Source organism: Eulemur rufifrons, chromosome 14, assembly GCF_041146395.1.
Source record: "Eulemur rufifrons isolate Redbay chromosome 14, OSU_ERuf_1, whole genome shotgun sequence".
Taxonomy (NCBI): Eukaryota; Metazoa; Chordata; class Mammalia; order Primates; family Lemuridae; genus Eulemur; species Eulemur rufifrons.
This window is the reverse complement of record NC_090996.1, coordinates 25458250-25476306: the sequence shown is the minus strand read 5'-3', so window position 1 is coordinate 25476306 and position 18057 is coordinate 25458250. Positions and strand designations below refer to the sequence as shown.

General features: G+C 54.3%; 1 protein-coding gene across 1 annotated transcript in view; it reads left to right on the top strand.

The window, feature by feature from the left end:
• The window catches only part of ABCC1 (ATP binding cassette subfamily C member 1 (ABCC1 blood group)), a 117101-nt gene extending 99859 nt beyond the window's left edge, over nt 1–17242 (top strand). The window contains exons 22-30 of the mRNA XM_069486886.1: nt 551–758; nt 2732–3042; nt 7107–7306; nt 8878–9004; nt 9567–9668; nt 12879–13025; nt 14300–14458; nt 15734–15900; nt 17044–17242. Coding sequence (XP_069342987.1) covers nt 551–758; nt 2732–3042; nt 7107–7306; nt 8878–9004; nt 9567–9668; nt 12879–13025; nt 14300–14458; nt 15734–15900; nt 17044–17242 — 1620 coding nt within the window. The remainder of the gene's footprint in view (nt 1–550; nt 759–2731; nt 3043–7106; nt 7307–8877; nt 9005–9566; nt 9669–12878; nt 13026–14299; nt 14459–15733; nt 15901–17043) is intronic.
• Nucleotides 17243–18057: the final 815 nt, after the last annotated feature.

The window sequence follows — 18057 nt, the reverse complement described above, 5'->3', positions numbered from 1 at the left end:
TGAAATAAACATGTTCTCCCCTCCGAGTCCCTTCCCCCGGCCACCCAGCGACTCCAGTTTCCAGAACAGAGACTTGAAAAAGAAAAATCAAAAGATCACAGGAAGGGTCAGTCGTGTAAGTTCCACGTCAGACCTGCCTTTCGCCTTTACCTTGCAGCTAGGCTGTGGGGTGAGACGGTTGTCGAGACCCACAGCGTGGCATGGAAAGCTTGCCAGTGAGCGGACACGAGGACAGATGCCTGGAGACTGGCGAAGCCGAGCCCTGTGGTCTGGGCCGGGGCTCTGGCCTGAGCAGACTGCCCTGTCTCGGATGTGAGGCCGTTCTCAGCCTTTCTCAGTGTCGCGCACGTGTCTGGGTGATGATGTGATGGAAGCCCGTCTAGCCGCTCAACTGGAAGCCCCTTGAGGGCAGAGAGCTCGACTCTGTCGAATAACTGGGTGGGGGGGATGTTCTAGGCAGGAGAACGGAGGCGGCTCGGACCGCACTGCTGCTGTCGAAGCCCCGACTGTGGGTGCATCTGATCCGCTGCCTTCTCTCCCGGGCCTCCAGGTCAAGCTGTCCGTGTACTGGGACTACATGAAGGCCATCGGGGTGTTCATCTCCTTCCTGAGCATCTTCCTCTTCCTGTGTAACAACGTGGCCGCCCTGGCCTCTAACTACTGGCTCAGTCTCTGGACCGACGACCCGATCGTCAATGGGACCCAGGAGCACACGAAAGTCCGCCTGAGCGTCTACGGAGCCCTGGGCATCTCGCAAGGTGGGTGCCGCCGCCCCCAGCCCACCTGGTTGGGACTCCTGTCCTCGCTTCGTGTCTCATGATAGAACTGGGTCCCCTGAGTCCTCAGGGTTTTGTGAGTCCCCAAACGAAGCCAAACCCAGCTAAACAGCACCTGTCACGTGGTAGACACTCAAGTACTTGTAGAAGGAATGTTCCATGAATGCTTTGTTCATGGGGCTGGGGGAGGGAGAACGGAGGAGAGCTTAGTGTGCCCATTTTACAGATGAGGAAGGTTGAGAGCAGAGGCCACCGGGAGCCTCGTGAGTTTGGGGGAACCCCTTGCCCCTGTTTCTTTGTCAGGGTGACAGAGCTTCTGTGACGTCTCATTTGTGGAGATTAGTTTATAATTGTAGTTGTGAACCATCAGCAGTGTCATCCTCCAGGGCACATTTGACAATATTTGGAGATAACTTTCATTGTAATCAGGTTGAGAAACCCTGCTGTATACCCGTCTTCGTGGTCCTGTGGTGGTCCCTAAACACAACGGCATTGTTAATAACAGCTGATATTTACAGAGCATTTACTTGATACCTGGCTCTGCTCTGAACACTTTTTTATGTTTTAACTTATTTCATCCTTGTAGCAATCCTGTGAGGTAGGGGCTAATATTGTCCCTATTTTAGAGATGCAGAAAGGGAGGCCCAGAGAGGTTGAGTAAGTGCCCAGAGTCACACAGCTACTACGTGGCAGCGCTGGCGTTGCATGAACAGTCTGGCTGAAGACTTAACGTCTGCACTGTGCAGCGTAGGAGCTGCATTTATGTGCTCAAAAAACTGCATTTACATCCACCCACGTACATTAAATGTCTGATGTGCACATGTATACAATAAATGCATATGCGTGACACGTTTGAGTACTTCCTGCATGCCAAGCGCATCGCCAGCCAGGGACTTCACATTCATGGTGCTCCGAGGTAAACGTCATTGTCTTCATTTCATGGAGGCAGAGACTGAGGTGCAGAGAGGTTAGATGACCTCTCAAAGGTCCCCTGGCTGGGGGGTTGCAGAGATAGGAGTTGGCGGTGTTGGCTTCCAAGCCTGTCATTTTAGCCCACGCCTCTCTGGTTTCTCCCTGATTAAAGAGGCCAAGATAGAAACCCGTGTCCCTGTGAAATTGCCACTCTGGAAAGAACAGTGCCCTACCGTGTGGGCTGTTTGGAGAAGCCACAAATGTCTCATGGTCTCCAGGAGATGGCTTTGGGAAAAAACATCGCTAGGAGGGCAGACATAAGATTTTTTGAGTTTCTCAATCCTTAGCCTCCCCTCCTCCTGCCATTAGGGCAGAGGGCTGTGGCCTCCAAATGATAATTGAGGGAAGGTAGAGAACAGAGAGGGTGTGGTGTTTATCTGGGCTCACACAGCAACAGTATCTGGTCTGGAACAATGATGTCTTTCTAGTATGGTAGTCGCAAGCCGTGAGTGGCTGTTTTAATTTCAATTAATTAAAATTAAAGAAAATTTAAAATTTAGTTATTTGATTGGACTAGATACATTTCAAGTGCTCAGTAGCCACCAGTGGCTGGTCGTGGCTACTGTACTGGACGGCACAGACATAGAACATTCCTCTCACTGCAGAAGGTTCTTTCGGAGAGTGCAGGTCTAGAGGAACAGGGCGTACAGGTTGCGAGCATGACTCTGGAGCAGGCTGTGTGAGTTAAAATCCCAGCTCTGCTTCTCTTTGGCTGAGAATATTGAGGACAAAGGAATGCACCTGTCTGGGCTTCAGTTTTCTCAGCTGCAAAATAGAACTTAGAGTCATAGTAAAAATCAGATACATGTAAAACCCTAGCACAGTGCTTGGCACATAGTAAGTGCTCTCTAAATAATAGCCACCATCGTTATTCTTAGAAGTTGGGAGTCCAGGCCTGCTCTGTCCACCTGGCCACTCCCTGCAGTGTGCGACCGCGCCCGGCCCCTTCCCCGCTGCCGGGTTTAACTCCAGAGTGCTTGCAGGTATCACCGTGTGTGGCTACTCCATGGCGGTGTCCATCGGGGGGATCTTTGCTTCCCGCCGTCTGCACCTGAATCTGCTGCACAACGTCCTGCGGTCGCCCATGAGCTTCTTTGAGCGCACGCCCAGCGGGAACCTGGTGAACCGCTTCTCCAAGGAGCTGGACACGGTGGACTCGATGATCCCGCAGGTCATCAAGATGTTCATGGGCTCCATGTTCAATGTCATCGGCGCCTGCATCATCATCCTGCTGGCCACGCCCATCGCCGCTGTCATCATCCCGCCCCTGGGCCTCCTCTACTTCTTTGTCCAGGTACGAGCTGGGGTCTTGGTGTCCAGGGTGAGCCCCACTGTGTCTGGTGCTCCCGTGTCACCTAAGGGGTCATTTCCTCTCACCATTGCAGTGGCGTGGAGCTGTTGAGGATTTGCTTGAGGAGGGTTTAGATTCGTTTCTGTCAGTTTTGCATACCTAAATTGAATATTTTTAGCTTGCAATAACCAAAAGGACTTTTTTCCTAATAGGTTATATTTTTCTAGCCATAAATTAATTAGCAAAGGAAACAAAACCTATGAAGACATCTTCATTAATAAAATTTCCTTAAGCATAAAATTCTTTAATTCCTAAGCCTCCTGCAAATAACGGAGACATGAATAATAGTAGCTTAAACAAGATAGGTGTTTGTTTATTTCTCTGTCTTAACAGAAATTTAGAAGTAGTCCATTCAGGGCTGCTATGGCAGCTCCATGAGTTTGTTAGGATCCCAGATTCCTTTTATTTATTTTTTAATATTTTAAAATATTACCCACTTTGCACAAGTCTTCAATTCTTAAGTTGATCTCGTGGTCCAAAATAGCTGCTGGAGCTCCAGCCATCACATCTGTAGTTCAGACAGCGAGACAGAGGAAGGGGGGACAAGGGAAAGCATCGTATGTTCACTGAATCAGCACTATCCGTTTAAATACAGCAGTCTCCCCCATCCACAGGGGATGTGTTCCAAGACCTCCAGTGGATGCCTGAAACCACAGTTAGTACCAACCCCTATATATACTATGTTTTTCCCTATGCATACATATCTGCGATAAAGTTTAATTTGTAGGCACAGTGATAGATTAACAACAGTAATAATAAAGTAAAACAACTACAACAATATGCCAGCGTCACTACACTCTTGCGCTTTGAGGTCGCTGTTAGGTGAAACAGGGTTACCTGGGCACGAGCACTGCAGGCTGCGGTCGTTGACCTGCTAAGGGGGACAGTAAGTGACTACCGAGTGTGTAGTATCAGTATCAGTAGCGTGGACACGCCAGACAAAGGGATGATTCACGTCCTGGGTGGGACGGAGCAGGACAGTGTAAGATTTCTTCACACGACTCAGAAGGGCCCATGATTTAAAACTTACTGTTTCTGGAATTTTCCACTTAGTATTTTTGGACTTTAGTTGACCGCATGTAACTGAAACCGGGGGAAAGTGAAACCTTTGGTTGAGGGGGAACTGCTGTACTTCTGGTTGTCCAGAACTTAGTCACATGACCACCTCTGTTTGCAAGGGAGGCTGGGAAGTGTAGTTTTGTACCTGGACACAGTGCAGTTCCCAGGAAAACGGGGACACCGTGTAGGCCGTCAGTCACAGCCTCATGCGTTCAGCAGAAGGTGTTACCATGTGTTCTGTGAACATGTGTGGTTTCTCATGTTACTGCAGTATGGCTTGTGTTTCCATTTGACAGATGAACATGTTGAGGCTCAGTATATGTTACTTTTAGTTTTGAAAGCAAGTCCTTTTAATAAAAATGGTAGCGTAAGAGGGAAGATGGTGCAGAGTTCTGTTGGAGCGTCTGGGTTGCTGGGAGGAGGCATTTCTGCTCTGTGGGCTTGTGTGACATCCTTGAACACCACTCCGAGGTGTCTGGGTGGCAGCCGTGGCCCGGCACAGGGCAGGCCGTTGTCCACTGGCTGTGTGTGCTCGTGAGCCTCTGCCACTGCCGTGGTCTCTGAAAGAGGAATCCCAGCCCAGGAGGTAGTTTGTTCTCCTGGACTAGAGTTAGAGAAGTGAATGACTTTTTAAAAAAAATCAGATCATTCCTGAACAGAAATTCGTCTCACGTTAGATTTTTCTAGTAACTAAGATTCTGAGGCAGTGACAAGTAGAGGAAGTTGAGCAGGTAAAATACTTTAGAAGAATTTGCACCTAGAACATTGAGAAAAAAGAGTCAGGGACCAGGTACGGTGGCTCATGCCTGTAATCCTAGCACTCTGGGTGGCCAAGGTGGGAGGATGGCTTGAGGTCAGGAGTTTGAGACCAGCCTGAGCAAGAGCGAGACCCTATCTCTACTGAAAATAGAAAAAATTAGCCAGGTGTGGTGGCTGTGCCTATAGACCCAGCTACTCGGGAGGCTGAGGCAGGAGGATCGCTTGAGCCCAGGAGTTTGAGGTTGCTGTGAGCTAGGCTGATGCCATGGCACTCTAGCCCGGGCAACAGAGTGAAACTGTCTCAAAAAAAGAAAAAAGGGAGGAGGTGAGGTCAAGGGTCAGGTGGGGATGGTCATGCGGGCCTTTGGCCATGCCAGGGGTCTGGGTTTCGTTCAAGGTGATGGGAACTGCTGGATGGGGATGACATCCAATCTGCATTCCAGGAGTGAGCAGAGCAGCCCCCGAGACCAGCCAGGGTGGTGTGGTCCCTGGGTTAGCGTCCGGAGTTTCTGGGGCCCCAGAGGGTTTAATTACCATAGCCTGACTGTCAGCCAGAAAGCAGCTGCTGAGCGCAGAGGCCTCGTGAAAGGCACCGGTTACTTTCACTGCTCCCTGCTGCAGGACTCGGCCTCCAGTCGGCCCGGTGCACCTGGCGCAGGGCAGGAGGCGGGGGCCAGGCTCCTGCCAGCCCTCTGTTGGTCCGTCCAGCTCTGCCACGGCCAAGCAGTTGCAGGGGCCTTGCCTTGGGAAAGGGGAACCCCAGTCTCCCCGGGTCTGTTTGTCCAGATGAGGAAACTGAGGCCAGGAGAGCTCAGCTTCCTCAAACGGCCAATCCGGCATCTGCCCCACGGTTCCTCACAGCGTCCAGCGGGCGTTGCCTCTTGTTGTCTCCAGCAAGACTCGCTGGGCAACTGTGCCCGGTGCTGCCTGAATGCCCAGGTGAGGCAGGTGCAGAGCGGACGATGCGTCTGCCCGAGAGGTGTGGTGTCACCTCGACCAGGAGATGTGACAGTGAGCTGCAGGGGCAGGAGAGCTCCCCCGGGAAGCACCGTTTGCACCATCGTTTGCTGGGTGATGAGGAACGGCCTGGATGGGACAGAGATGGTGGTGGGAGCGGGTGGCCCGCGGGGATGGGGGGGTGCAGGACAAGGTCAGCGGGGGGGCGTGGTTGGCCCCACGGAGCCTGGGAGGCCTTGGAGGGAGGGAGGGGTGACGAGATTTACTTTATCCTCGCGGGTGAGTGTGCCGGAACCAGCCGTTGTGTGGGCACAGTCATGGCTGAGGGGATGTGATGCACAGGCGGAATAATTCTGTCACTTAATGACAACAGCAGTCACCATCTACCTGAGTGCTTACTGTTAGGTGAAACCATGTGAATTGCTGGTATTCATCCCTTTCTCACCTGCAAAAACAGCCATTTCTTACGGTTCAACCTAATACTACCAGGCACTGTGCTTAGTGACGTCATATGTCCGCATGATACATGAAACTCATGTGCATGCAAATATATAGATCTCATGTGAGACTGTGACTCTTACATGTCATCCTCACAGTGACCTGTTGCTGTGGCCTTGTTGTCATTTCACGGAGGAGGAAACTGAGGCCCTGAGAAATGAAGCTTTGGCCACGTTTATGTTAATCGACAGCAGAGGCAGGATTTGAACTGAGGTCCAGTTCGTCTCCAAACCTGTGCCTACACCCACGCTAGTGGGGACATAGAACCCTGGCGGTTGCAGGCTCCGGAGAGGCAGCGCCGGTTAGAGTGGAAGTTAGCACTTGGCAGCCAGGCTGTCGGGGTTCAGACGCCAGCTCTGCCAGTTCCTGCCACGTGGCCCTGGGAGGGGGGAGGTTAAGTGGCTTCTTAGTTTACTCATCGTAGCAGGAAGGAGCACGGCGCAGGTTTTGTTTTGTGAGGATTAAATGAACTGCTGTGCGTGAAGGTTCTCAGAACGATGCCTGGGACGGTGTGCTGTAGGTGGCGTGGGTCATCATTGTCATTGTTGTCACTGTCATTGTCACTGTGGCTGCGGTTCACGGGTGAGCGGGAACACCTGTTAGAGCAGCCCAGCGCCAGCATCTTGCCCCCTGGAGGCACAGGTTCTATCCAGACTTTGTGCCTCTCCACCCTGGGAGGGCGGGACGAGGGGACCCTCGCGGACTCCTGCCGTCTGTTCTCTCCCGCACCGCAGAGGTTCTACGTGGCCTCCTCCCGGCAGCTGAAGCGCCTCGAGTCGGTGAGGTGCTCCCCGGTGTACTCCCACTTCAACGAGACCCTGCTGGGGGTCAGCGTCATCCGCGCCTTCGAGGAGCAGGAGCGCTTCATCTGCCAGAGCGACCTGAAGGTGGACGAGAGCCAGAAGGCCTATTACCCCAGCATCGTGGCCAACAGGTGGGCGCGCGGCCCGCGGGGGCTGGGGAAGCCCTCCGAACGCCTTGTCCCTTTGCCCCATCACCTCCCCGTGCCCTTCCTGGGTGCAAAGCCAAACTCAGGCCCTCTCAGACAGGACGGGCAGATGGGGGGAGGCGAGGTCACACTAGCCGTCAGACGCCGACAGGAGTGCCGTGACCACGCGGCACCAGGGGCATTTCAGTGCAGGGACAGAGTCCTTCCCGAGGCAGAAAGCCCTGCCGGAGCCGTCCTTTAACTGTCGTCCTGGTGACGCCAGGTCTGCAGCGACAGACTCTGCTACTGAGCGTTTTCGCGCCGTAGTTCTTGGCTGGGTGGTCACGCACCCCGTGTAGGTGTGACACAGTTTACTAATAGTAAGCTGGATCACCTGAGATTGCCGTCTCGCGGGTCAAACACACACAGCATCGATTCACAAAGGGGCAGAAGTTTGCTAATTATTTGCTGAGTTTAGAGAAGCATCTGACTTGCCCCTAAGACAGCATCCTTCTCGCCCGTTCGCATCCTGATACATGTCTTTAAAAAGTCACAGTGCCCTGGAGGGGACCATAACAATTTGCCCTCCTTACGCGCCATAATCCCACAGTGCGTGGCCGGGTGGGCAGACCCTGAATTCCTGGAGGCCTCGACTTCCCTTGCAGAATTTTTAGGGCGTTTGTCACCCCCCGGCTGTGTCTGTCGGAGCATCTCACCCGCGTGAAGATCACCACGTGGACTGTAAGGGCTGCCTGGGAAGGACCAGCTGCCGTCTCCCTCGCCCGCTCCGTGCACAGTTTAAAACTTGAAAATAACAGTCCTGGTGCTAACATGACACAGTATGAAAGTTAGCTTTAAACAAATACGGTATCTGTTTATATTTTAAAAGGGAAAATAATGCATCTTAAAGTTTCTGGAATTAGGAGGAGCAGGGTCTGGGGACATCACAGGAGGTTGGTCTCTCTCTTCCCTCCCAGCTCCCTCCCGGGCCAAGTTATTTTACACTTGACCTTAGCCCGAAGTCTGAGACACGGTCACAGTCACTTTCAGTCAGTCGTGCCTCTTAACAGTTGGTGGCTTCTTAGTATGTAGGGAATTTCAAGAACATTTTTTTTTAAATGCATTTCAGTGTAGGTGTATTTTTTTAAAGGCTTCAGTGAGAGGAAGTTGGTTCTTAACAAGGAAAGCTTCAGATTCCTGGGAAGATTGTCTCCGGAGAGCTCTGTTGTAGACCCCGGGGCCTGCCCACTGTGAAAGCGTTGGTTTTCTTAAAAAATAAATAAATTAATTTAAAAAAAAATAGACGCCGGGGCTTGCCAGACGGGTGACGACTTACCTGCGTCGTGTCCCTTCGGCCCTCTTTCCCCCATTGCCAGGCTGCCTGTTTCAGACAAGCAGGGCCCCGGAGGCCTCTCTCTGCAACTACAGAGAGAGGGGGAGTCACTTCCGGTAGCAAAGGATGCCCCCACCCCTCCCCGTGAGCTAGAAGCCAGGTCTCTGGAAGCTGACGTGGTGTGTGTGTGTGTGTGTGTGTGTGTGTCTGTCTGTCCGTCCGCCTGCCCGTGTGCCTCTCGCAGGTGGCTGGCCGTGCGGCTGGAGTATGTTGGCAACTGCATCGTCCTGTTCGCCTCCCTGTTCTCGGTGATCTCCCGGCACAGCCTCAGCGCCGGCCTGGTGGGCCTGTCGGTGTCCTACGCGTTGCAGGTAAGACGGGCACGCACGGCCGGAGTGTTAACGTCTGCTACGGGGGAGCCGGGTGGCAGCTTCCTTTGCTTCGGACTCTCGCAGGAGGAGGGGAGAAGGCAGAGGAGAGCGGGTTGGAGGGGTGGGGCCAGGGCCTGGTGACCCACTGGGACAGGAGAGGAGTTGGACACGTGGCCAGGATTTCTGCCGTCCGTCAAGGAGACTCCTCAGTGGCCCAAGAGGATGCTTCCAGCTACAAGGGAAATGCTTTTAAAACCCAGTTTCCCTCTAAGCACTGTTTGAGCTGCATCTCACACATTTTGATACATGGTGCTTGCATCTTACTACCTAGTTTAAAATATTTTGCATTTTCCTTTCTGATTACCTTGTACGGCCGATGGGTTATTTGGAAAATTGGAAAATGTGGTGCTTACTTAAGGGATGCAGTGTGGCAAGTCGTGGCCGTATGTGGGGTTGCTGATGTCTGTCCCTTCTTATCTGAAACGTTTCATGTAAGTCACACTGGTGGAAAGTGAAGTCAGCTTGCTCGCTCTAGAGACTGCATGCGACTCTTTCCCTGCAGATCACCACGTACTTGAACTGGCTGGTTCGCATGTGGTCTGAGACGGAGGCCAACATCGTGGCGGTGGAGAGACTCAAGGAGTATTCGGAGACAGAGAAGGAGGTAAGGCAGGGCCCCCGGGTGTCCTCTTGGCCTTGTCCTCAGTGTGTCTTCACCCCAGAGAGACCTCTGGGCCGTATCTCGTGTGTCCTCCGCCGCTGAGCGGGAGGTAAGTTGGATTCCCCACCAGGCAGAGGTCCGTCTCAGCTCACGCGGTCTGCTTGCAGCATTTACATAGAACCTCCTCGTTTTAGGGTGGGAAAATAGTTTACAATCATCCTGTCTTTCTCCAGGACATGGAGTGCCTGTATCCTGGGTTATGGGATGCATCGGGGCACTGAGACAACGTTCATCACATAATGAAGAAGTTTTTCCTTCTCTAATTGTTTCATATCTTTTGATGAAGTCACAGAGCAAGACTTAGTTTGGTGCTAGAAGGTCTTTAACACCTTAATAATTGAGATTATCTCCCTTGAACAGATAGATAAACAGCGGCCTTCAGGCTCAGAGGCTTCAGTGGGCCACCTCTGCCTAAGAAAAATAATCTGTTATGTACGGGAGACCTCTGTTATGGAAAATAACACTAGTTTTCCATTTGTGATTGCAGTAAGTTTTCCTTTTAAGATAAGTTGAGAAATAAAGTACAAGTGAGTTGACTCAAAGTGTTAAAAGTAAGTAGCAAGAGAATCGAGACAGGGATATTGCAGAAATCATGACGTGGTGAGGAACTGACTGAAGTCTGGGAAACCCTAGGACCCGAGGCCCCACTTCATAGATGAAGAGAAAGGGAACCGGGGGAGGGATGATGGCTGACTTAGGTCCCACGTGGCTCAGCGGGACAGCGGGGACCAGGACCCAAGCCTCCAGACTGATGCCACGTCGCCCCCCAATAGCTGCCTTGCCGTGCCCTGACACCACATGGCAGCTGTAGTCGGGATGATGATGTCAACAACAACAACAACGCTTGGTGACACCGGCATCCCCCCTCCTGCCAATAATGACAGGGACACACATCGTGCCCTGTCGTGTGTCAGGCGGTGTCCTCAACGTTTTCCATAGAGTAATTCATTTCATCTTTACCTTATGATTCAGATGCTATTAATATCATCCCCGTTTTACGGGTGAGAAAACTAGAGACAGAAGTGAAAGTACTTGCCCGAGATCACATGGCCGGTAAATGGGGGACCCAGGATTTGTGTCCGTGCCATGGTGCCACCTGCCTTCCCGGAAACTCCCCCAGGGAGTGAGACCGAGGCCTGGGTTAAGATCTGTCAGCCGAGCGCGGTGGCTCACACCTGTAATCCCAGCGCTCTGGGAGGCCGAGGCAGGAGGATCGCTTGAGCTCAGGAATTCGAGACCAGCCTGGGCACAAGTGAGACCCCGTCTCTACTAAAAATAGAAAAATTAGCCAGGCATGGTGGCACATGCCTGTAGTCCCAGCTACTCGGGAGGCTGAGGGAGGAGGATCGCTTGAGCCCAGGAGTTGGAGGTCGCAGTGAGCTTTGATAACACCACGAAAAAGATCTGTCCTGAGGGCTTCCCAGAGGTCACCTGTGCCCAGTGCTTCCCTGTTCCTCCTGGGTGGACCAGGTCACCCCTCCTGGGCCAGCGTTGTTCAGAGTGGTGCTGGTGCCCCCCTGTGGAAGCAAGAGCACATTACACTGGGAGCTTCCCACCGAAAGTGGGACGTATTTTTACAGGGTATTTCGTTAGTTTTTATCGCAGCTTTATTGAGCTATCATTCATGCCATACCCATTTAAAGCACGTAGTTCAGTTGAATTCAGTTTTAAAAAGCATCCCACCTGTTTTTACTTCTTTTATGTTTTTAGATAAGAGTGTATTAGACAAATGCAGGAGAAAGTACAGATGAACTGTGGTCCCACCACTGTTCAGTATATGCGTGTGCGTGTTTCTGTGTCTTTAGACAGTTCCACCCACTTGTCTGCAAGGCCTCTCACTAGGTTCTTACAGCACGTGTTCTTTGTGTATGTACTTAATTACAAAACGGAGGTGTGCTTGTTAAGAAAACTAATGCAAGAAGGTTTTGGAGGTGGAAGAGTGAAAGTTCTCTCATCCCATCCCCTCCATCATGCTCTTTCCCTAGAAGGGGCCCCTGTTAGCGGGTTTCTGTGTTTCCTCCAGAACCTTCCTTGTGTGTATTCATACATGTACGTTCCCACGTTTGCTCGGTTTTTTGTTTTTAACATCAGCGGGATCTGCCTGTTACTCCGTGAGGGGCCCTTTAGCCAGAGCCTCTCTGCATCCACGTGTCATAACAGTAGCCCCCCCCTCCCCCTGGCGTTGCGCTGAGGCTCAGGTGACGTCATCCGTCTGCAGCGCTGAGCACCCAGTGCGTTGTCAGCGCTCGGTATAAAATGCTGTTCTTACATACAGAGCTTCCTCAAAGGAGCTGAGATTCTTGCCCAAAAGGTGACGGACACTTTCTTGTTCCGTGCCCTCCTCTGCTGTGAGCTGTGTCCGTAGGCCGTGCAGCCAGGTTCACGGTCTGCTTGTGCTCGGCCCCTGGAGGGACGTGAGTTCGCATCTGGCTGCGGCCACCAGGCTGGGCCCAGACCACACCCAGTTTCGGGCCTCGGGGAATGCTGGACTGAACTAAGAGGCTTTTCAGAACAGGGGCTGTGTGACCCTGGGCAAGTCACCTGCCCTCCCTGCGTCTCAGTTGCCTAGTGTGGAAGCCGGGGTTAGAGGAAGGACCCCGCTCCCGGGATCGTGGTGAGGGTTGAGTGAGATGACGTGCTGGAGTCACTGGCACAGGGCCTGGGACGTGGAGACCTCTCGCTGTTACGGCTACCGCTCGCTGCCCTCCCGCTGGGGCGACCCCCTTCCCTCTCGTGTCTGCCCAGAGCAGGCTGCTCGTTTCATTGGTCAGTCCACGAATGTGTCCTGAGCATCTGCTCTGTGCTCTGAGCCCCGGGACACAGCAGCGAACGCTAGAGAGCCTGTCCACACCGCGTGGATGGCCCAGAGGGTGCGGGGGACAGAATGCACAAGCAGGTGGGCCCAGGAGGCTGCATGTGCTGAGGGAGATTGAAGCGGCCCAGGAGGGCACTCGCAACCGATTGACCCGAGATCTGCGGGACTCGAGGGAGCGGCCACGGGGCGGTCTGGGGAGGGCGTTCCGGGCAGAGCGAGCCCCAGGGGGAGGGGAGGGCAGGGGGCTCCCCGAGGCCAGTTCACGTTGGGCAGTGACACGTGGGATGGACTTGGGGTCCCTTATGCTCTTCTCCCCGCCACCCCCGCTGTGATTCAAGGCTCCCTGGCAGATCCAGGAGACGGCTCCATCCAGCACCTGGCCCCAGGTGGGCCGGGTGGAATTCCGAAACTACGGCCTGCGTTACCGGGAGGACCTGGACTTGGTCCTGAAGAACATCAACATCACCATCAACGGGGGGGAAAAGGTGGGTGCCCGCCCTGCCTCCTCCCTCCCTCCTCCCTCCCTCCTCCCCTCCTCCTCCCTCCCTCCTCCCCTCCTCCTCCCTCCCTCCTCCCCTCCTCCTCCCTCCCTCCTCCCCTCCTTCTCCCTCCTTCCTCCCTCCACCATTCACAGTTGGGCACCGGGACGTGAATCCAGCTGTGGCATTTCCCCAGCCGGTCACAGCCCCGCACCCCGGGGTTGAGTCACTCTTAGGGGACAGCAGGCAGCTTATGGTAGTGAAAGGTGTTCAGAGAGTCCCAGCAGGATCCCAAACTGGTGGTCTGAAAACCAAACGGGGCCCGCAGGTATGTTTTGGGAGACACCTGAGTAAGTTGCAAATAGTAGTCTGGAACATTTTAGGTGAAAATCCATTTCCTGCTTTTCTGGGAAGATCAGAACATCTGACAGCACTGGGCCCATCCCCCTCCCGCCCACCCCTGGCTCTTGCTGGATAAGATAGGAGCTCGCAGTCCGTCCTGGTCCCTGCCCCGTTCGTGGGATGCCTGGCCCCTGTATGGCATTCGAGTTTCCGAACTCTAGAATAAGATGTCACCGTCACTACTAGGGATGGCTCAAGGGAAGTGTGAAAGTCAGAGTTTTGGAACCTTCCGTGGTTCCAAGCTGTTCCTGGGAGGCGTCCTCACCCTGAGACCTTCCTCGGGAATCAGCCCAAGGCCTTTCTGGCCGTTTGCCAGGGCCAGTGCTGCTTTCGTCGTGCTAAACCTGCCCTGCCACGAGGCTCGGGATGTTCTGTTCCCAGGAGATAATTTCTCTGACTTATAGCGAGGGACAGGGTGGGCGATGTTCTCACTGAGTCTCGGCGGCTCACCTTCCGTCGTGGCATTTTGGCACGTGCTCCGTGAAGCCCACCACTCAGGCCCAGATGAGCAACAGAATCGAGACTGCAGGTCAGGACTGTCCGTCCTTGGCCATTAACAGGGGAGCCCCGTTCCCACAAGGGAAGACAGGTGGAGGCCGGGTCCTACCAAAAGGGGTCTGTCTGCCTTACGTCTGCCTCGTTGAAGGTCCCTAGTAACTTATAAAAAGAGCTGATTAATTCCTTGGGGAGCCTGGCAAAGAGAGGGGAGTCATTCTTGACCTTGGCCAAAACAGCCCCTGAAAGAGTGTCTCTCGGAAGGTGGCGGCAGGAGTTGGGTCGACCAGATGGCTGAACTGCCTGGGCAGCCCCTGAGTGGGGCAGGGGCACCCCAGCCTACCAGCGGTCCTACCTTACCCTGGGCCCATCCCATCCCGCAGGTTGGCATCGTGGGGCGGACAGGAGCCGGGAAGTCATCCCTGACCCTGGGCTTGTTTCGGATCAACGAGTCTGCCGAGGGGGAGATCGTCATCGATGGCGTCAACATCGCCAAGATCGGCCTGCACGACCTCCGCGTCAAGATCACCATCATCCCCCAGGTGCGGTCGGGGCGCAGCCACGGGCGTGAGCGGGGCCTGGCAAGCCAGCTACTGTGGTCCCCAAGCAGTGACATATGTATATTTTCAGGACAAATGTAAATTTGTCCCTACTTGATTACTTCCACTGAAGTTCTGCTGTGTTTCTTCTCCCCTGAATCCCCTCTTACCGTGTAAATAACAATGTGGGAATTAACTGGGTATCCGTGTCGCATTCCTGCCACTAAGAGGCAGTTTCCTGAGCATCTAACAGAGTCCAGATGACACCATCTTCTCCCCTGGTGGCTGTCAGAGTCAGACTGAGGATCTCTAACCCTTCTAAGAACAAATAAGAATTTTCTAGACCAATTTCTACAGTTCTGTGGTCCCCAAGCCCCACGTCACAGACTGGTACTGGTCTGTGGCCTGTTGGGAACTGGGCCACACAGCAGGATGTGAGTGAGCGCAGCTTCCTTTGTGTTTACAGCCGCTCCCCGTGGCTCACATCACTGCCTGAGCTCCGCCTCCTGTCAGATCAGTGGTGACGTTAGATTCTCATAGGAGCAGGAACCCCACTGTAAACCGCGCATGCGAGGAGTCTAGGTTGCAGCTCCTCATGAGGATCTAATGCCTCTTGATCTGAGGTGGAGCTGAGTGATGCTAGTGCTGGGGAGCGGCTGCAAATACAGATTTTCATTAGCACAGAGGTCTGAGTGCACAGAGACCATAATAAATCGTTTGCTTGTAGACTTACATCAAAACCCTATCAGTGAGTGGCAAGTGAACATCTTACTTGAATCATCCCAAAACAAACCATCCCCCCACCACCCCTGTCCATGGAAAAATTATCTTCCATGAAACTGGTCCCTGGTGCCACAAAGGTTGAGGACCGCTACATAGGTAGTGATTTTTTAACATGTTGCCTTTTAGTGTAATGTTCCCTAAAGTGTATTATAAGAATTTCTTTTGGAGTTGGGAGACAGGGAGGGGATCCACAGTACTTTATGATTTGGAGGTACACATGCCGTGCCTCCTTTCTGGAAGGTTCCCAGCTCCTGTGTGTATCGAAGGCTCTGGGAAGTTCTGCAGAGAAGACATCTGTTTTACTCTGCTTAACCCAGGCTTTTCCGGACCTTGTTTCCCCGTCATTAACATCTCCAGAAATAGCGATTCTGCGGCACTCCGAATCCCCCTCGTCAGCAGTTCTGGCCAGAACTTTCTGTGCAGCACCTCCTCACTCGGGCCACGTCCAGCGTGACGCAGGCGTCACGGGCCCTCCGCTGTCTTCTCTCTGAACAGGACCCCGTCTTGTTTTCGGGCTCCCTCCGCATGAACCTGGACCCGTTCAGCCAGTACTCAGACGAAGAGGTCTGGACGTCCCTGGAGCTGGCGCACCTGAAGGGCTTCGTGTCCTCCCTTCCCGACAAGCTGGACCACGAGTGTGCGGAGGGCGGGGAGAACCTGAGGTAGGCGGGGGCTGCGCAGGGTGACACTGGGCAAGGTGTTCTAGGCGCCACCTCGGTTGGGGCGTTTGAAGATTCTGTCCTCTTGTATCTGTGTCGGACCTGGATTTGAGCCCCAGTTCTGCCATGCATGAGCCGTCTGTCCCTTCACCTGCTGGAGCCTCAGTTTCTGTGTCTGTAAAATGGGTTTCAGTCTGGCCTCTTCTCACCACGAGGTGTAATAAGCAGGATGGCCAATACATCTCCTTTCTTACACCTGCTGCATTTGCTTGAGCGTGGCTGTTGGCTGTGAGAGTCTCGAAAGGCTCCCTCCCAGCTGGGGACACCACAGCTCAGAGCCCTCCCAGCCCGATGCACCGCCCCTTCTCCCGGGTCCCTGGGATCTGCCCCTGATCCAGCACCTGAAGCATTAACGCCTGGCACAGCGGGGAACCTCCGGGGTCCTGCTCCGGTGTTGTTAGTTAGGACCCGGTTCAGCCATCCCTGTCTGTGACAGCCAGCTGCAAACCTTCACTCCCGTTCGGCAGCACGGCAGTGGTCGTTGGCCACACGCGAGGGCAGCCAGCAGGTGGCCCTGCTGGACGTGGCTGGGCTCACGCACGTGTCTGGGGGCCAGCGGCTGTTGGCTGACCTGCTTGGCCTCAGCTGGGGCAATGGGGGTGTGCCCCATGTGTCCCTGATCCCCCGGCAGACCAGCACGGGCGCGTCGTTTCGGCGACGGCAGAGGCGCGAGACTGAGCGAGCCCTGGTGTGCGTTCCCAGGGCGAGCCTCTGCGAGCCCCAGGTCTGCCGGCTTCCTGTCCACCAAAGCGGGGCACGTGGCTGCGTCCAGGGTCAGCTGTCACCGCTCTGTGGTTGGATAGGAACGCGTGGACGTGGGGCCGTTTGTGCTAACCGCCACGTCACCCGCCCTGACCTGGGCAAATACTGTGAGCATCACCTCTGAGCCCCGAGCCGAGGCTGGCTCTGAGCCAGCTTCTCGAGTGACAGGAGCCGGGTTCTGACTGCTGGGCGGTGTCTGCCACGGCGCGCACGTGGGCGGTGGCTGCGCGCTCCCGTCCAAGCAACGCAATGTGTCTTCCCCTTCCCCCAGCCCAGGGCCAGGGCGGTCTGACACTATCTCCTGGTCTTTTTCTTCCGCTCAAGCGTTGGGCAGCGCCAGCTCCTGTGCCTGGCCCGGGCCCTGCTGAGGAAGACGAAGATCCTCGTGTTGGACGAGGCCACGGCGGCCGTGGACCTGGAAACGGACGACCTCATTCAGTCCACCATCCGGACGCAGTTCGAGGAGTGCACCGTGCTCACCATCGCTCACCGGCTCAACACCATCATGGACTACACGAGGTGATGCCCTGGGCTTGGGGGTGCAGCTTACTGACCCCCTCGTTCCTGCACCCAACACTGTCCTTGTGCCTAGTGACAGCACCAGGGGCCCATCCTGTCTTTATCCCAGGTGGTCCCAGGTATCTCGGGCATCAGCCAGTCATTCACGCGGTCAGCGTAGCTGTGTGGCGGCCCTGCCGCGTTCCTGGAACTGTTCCCGGCACCGGGGACTCTACAGGGTGCTGTCAGACAAGGGACCTGCCTCGGGGACAGAGCAGCTTAGGTGGGAGAGACAGACAGTGAACCGAGTAAGAAGTCAGCGTGGTTCCCGAGGGACGTGAGTGCGAGGAAGGAGATCTACCAAGAGGATGGGTGGTGAGGACAGGCAGGGCCAGGGCGTCCCCTGGGCACCAGAGGCACAGTGCCTGGACCCATGGAAATGTTTTATTTTCTTTTAAAAATCAGAAGACAAGAAATAAATACAATCCAGACGGCATGAAATAGTGATTATGCTAGCACTTTTATCTTATGTGGAGACAGCAGCCCACACAAGTCACCACGTGGCCCTGGGGCCAGGGTCTTGAGGGTTCTCAGTGTAATGTGGGTGGTCAGCTTAGGCCTCTCTGAGGTGACATTTGAGCTGAGTCACCTTCTGGAAGATCCAGGACAGAGATCAGCACCTTTTTCTGTGAAGGGCCAGGATGGTTTCTGCCTCGTGGGCCATCTGGTCTCTGCCACAGCTGCGCAACTCTGATGCTGTAGCATGAAAGCAGCCGTAGGCAGGACGCAAACGAGTAAGTGTGGCTGTGTTCTAATAAAACTTTATTCATAAAGACAAGC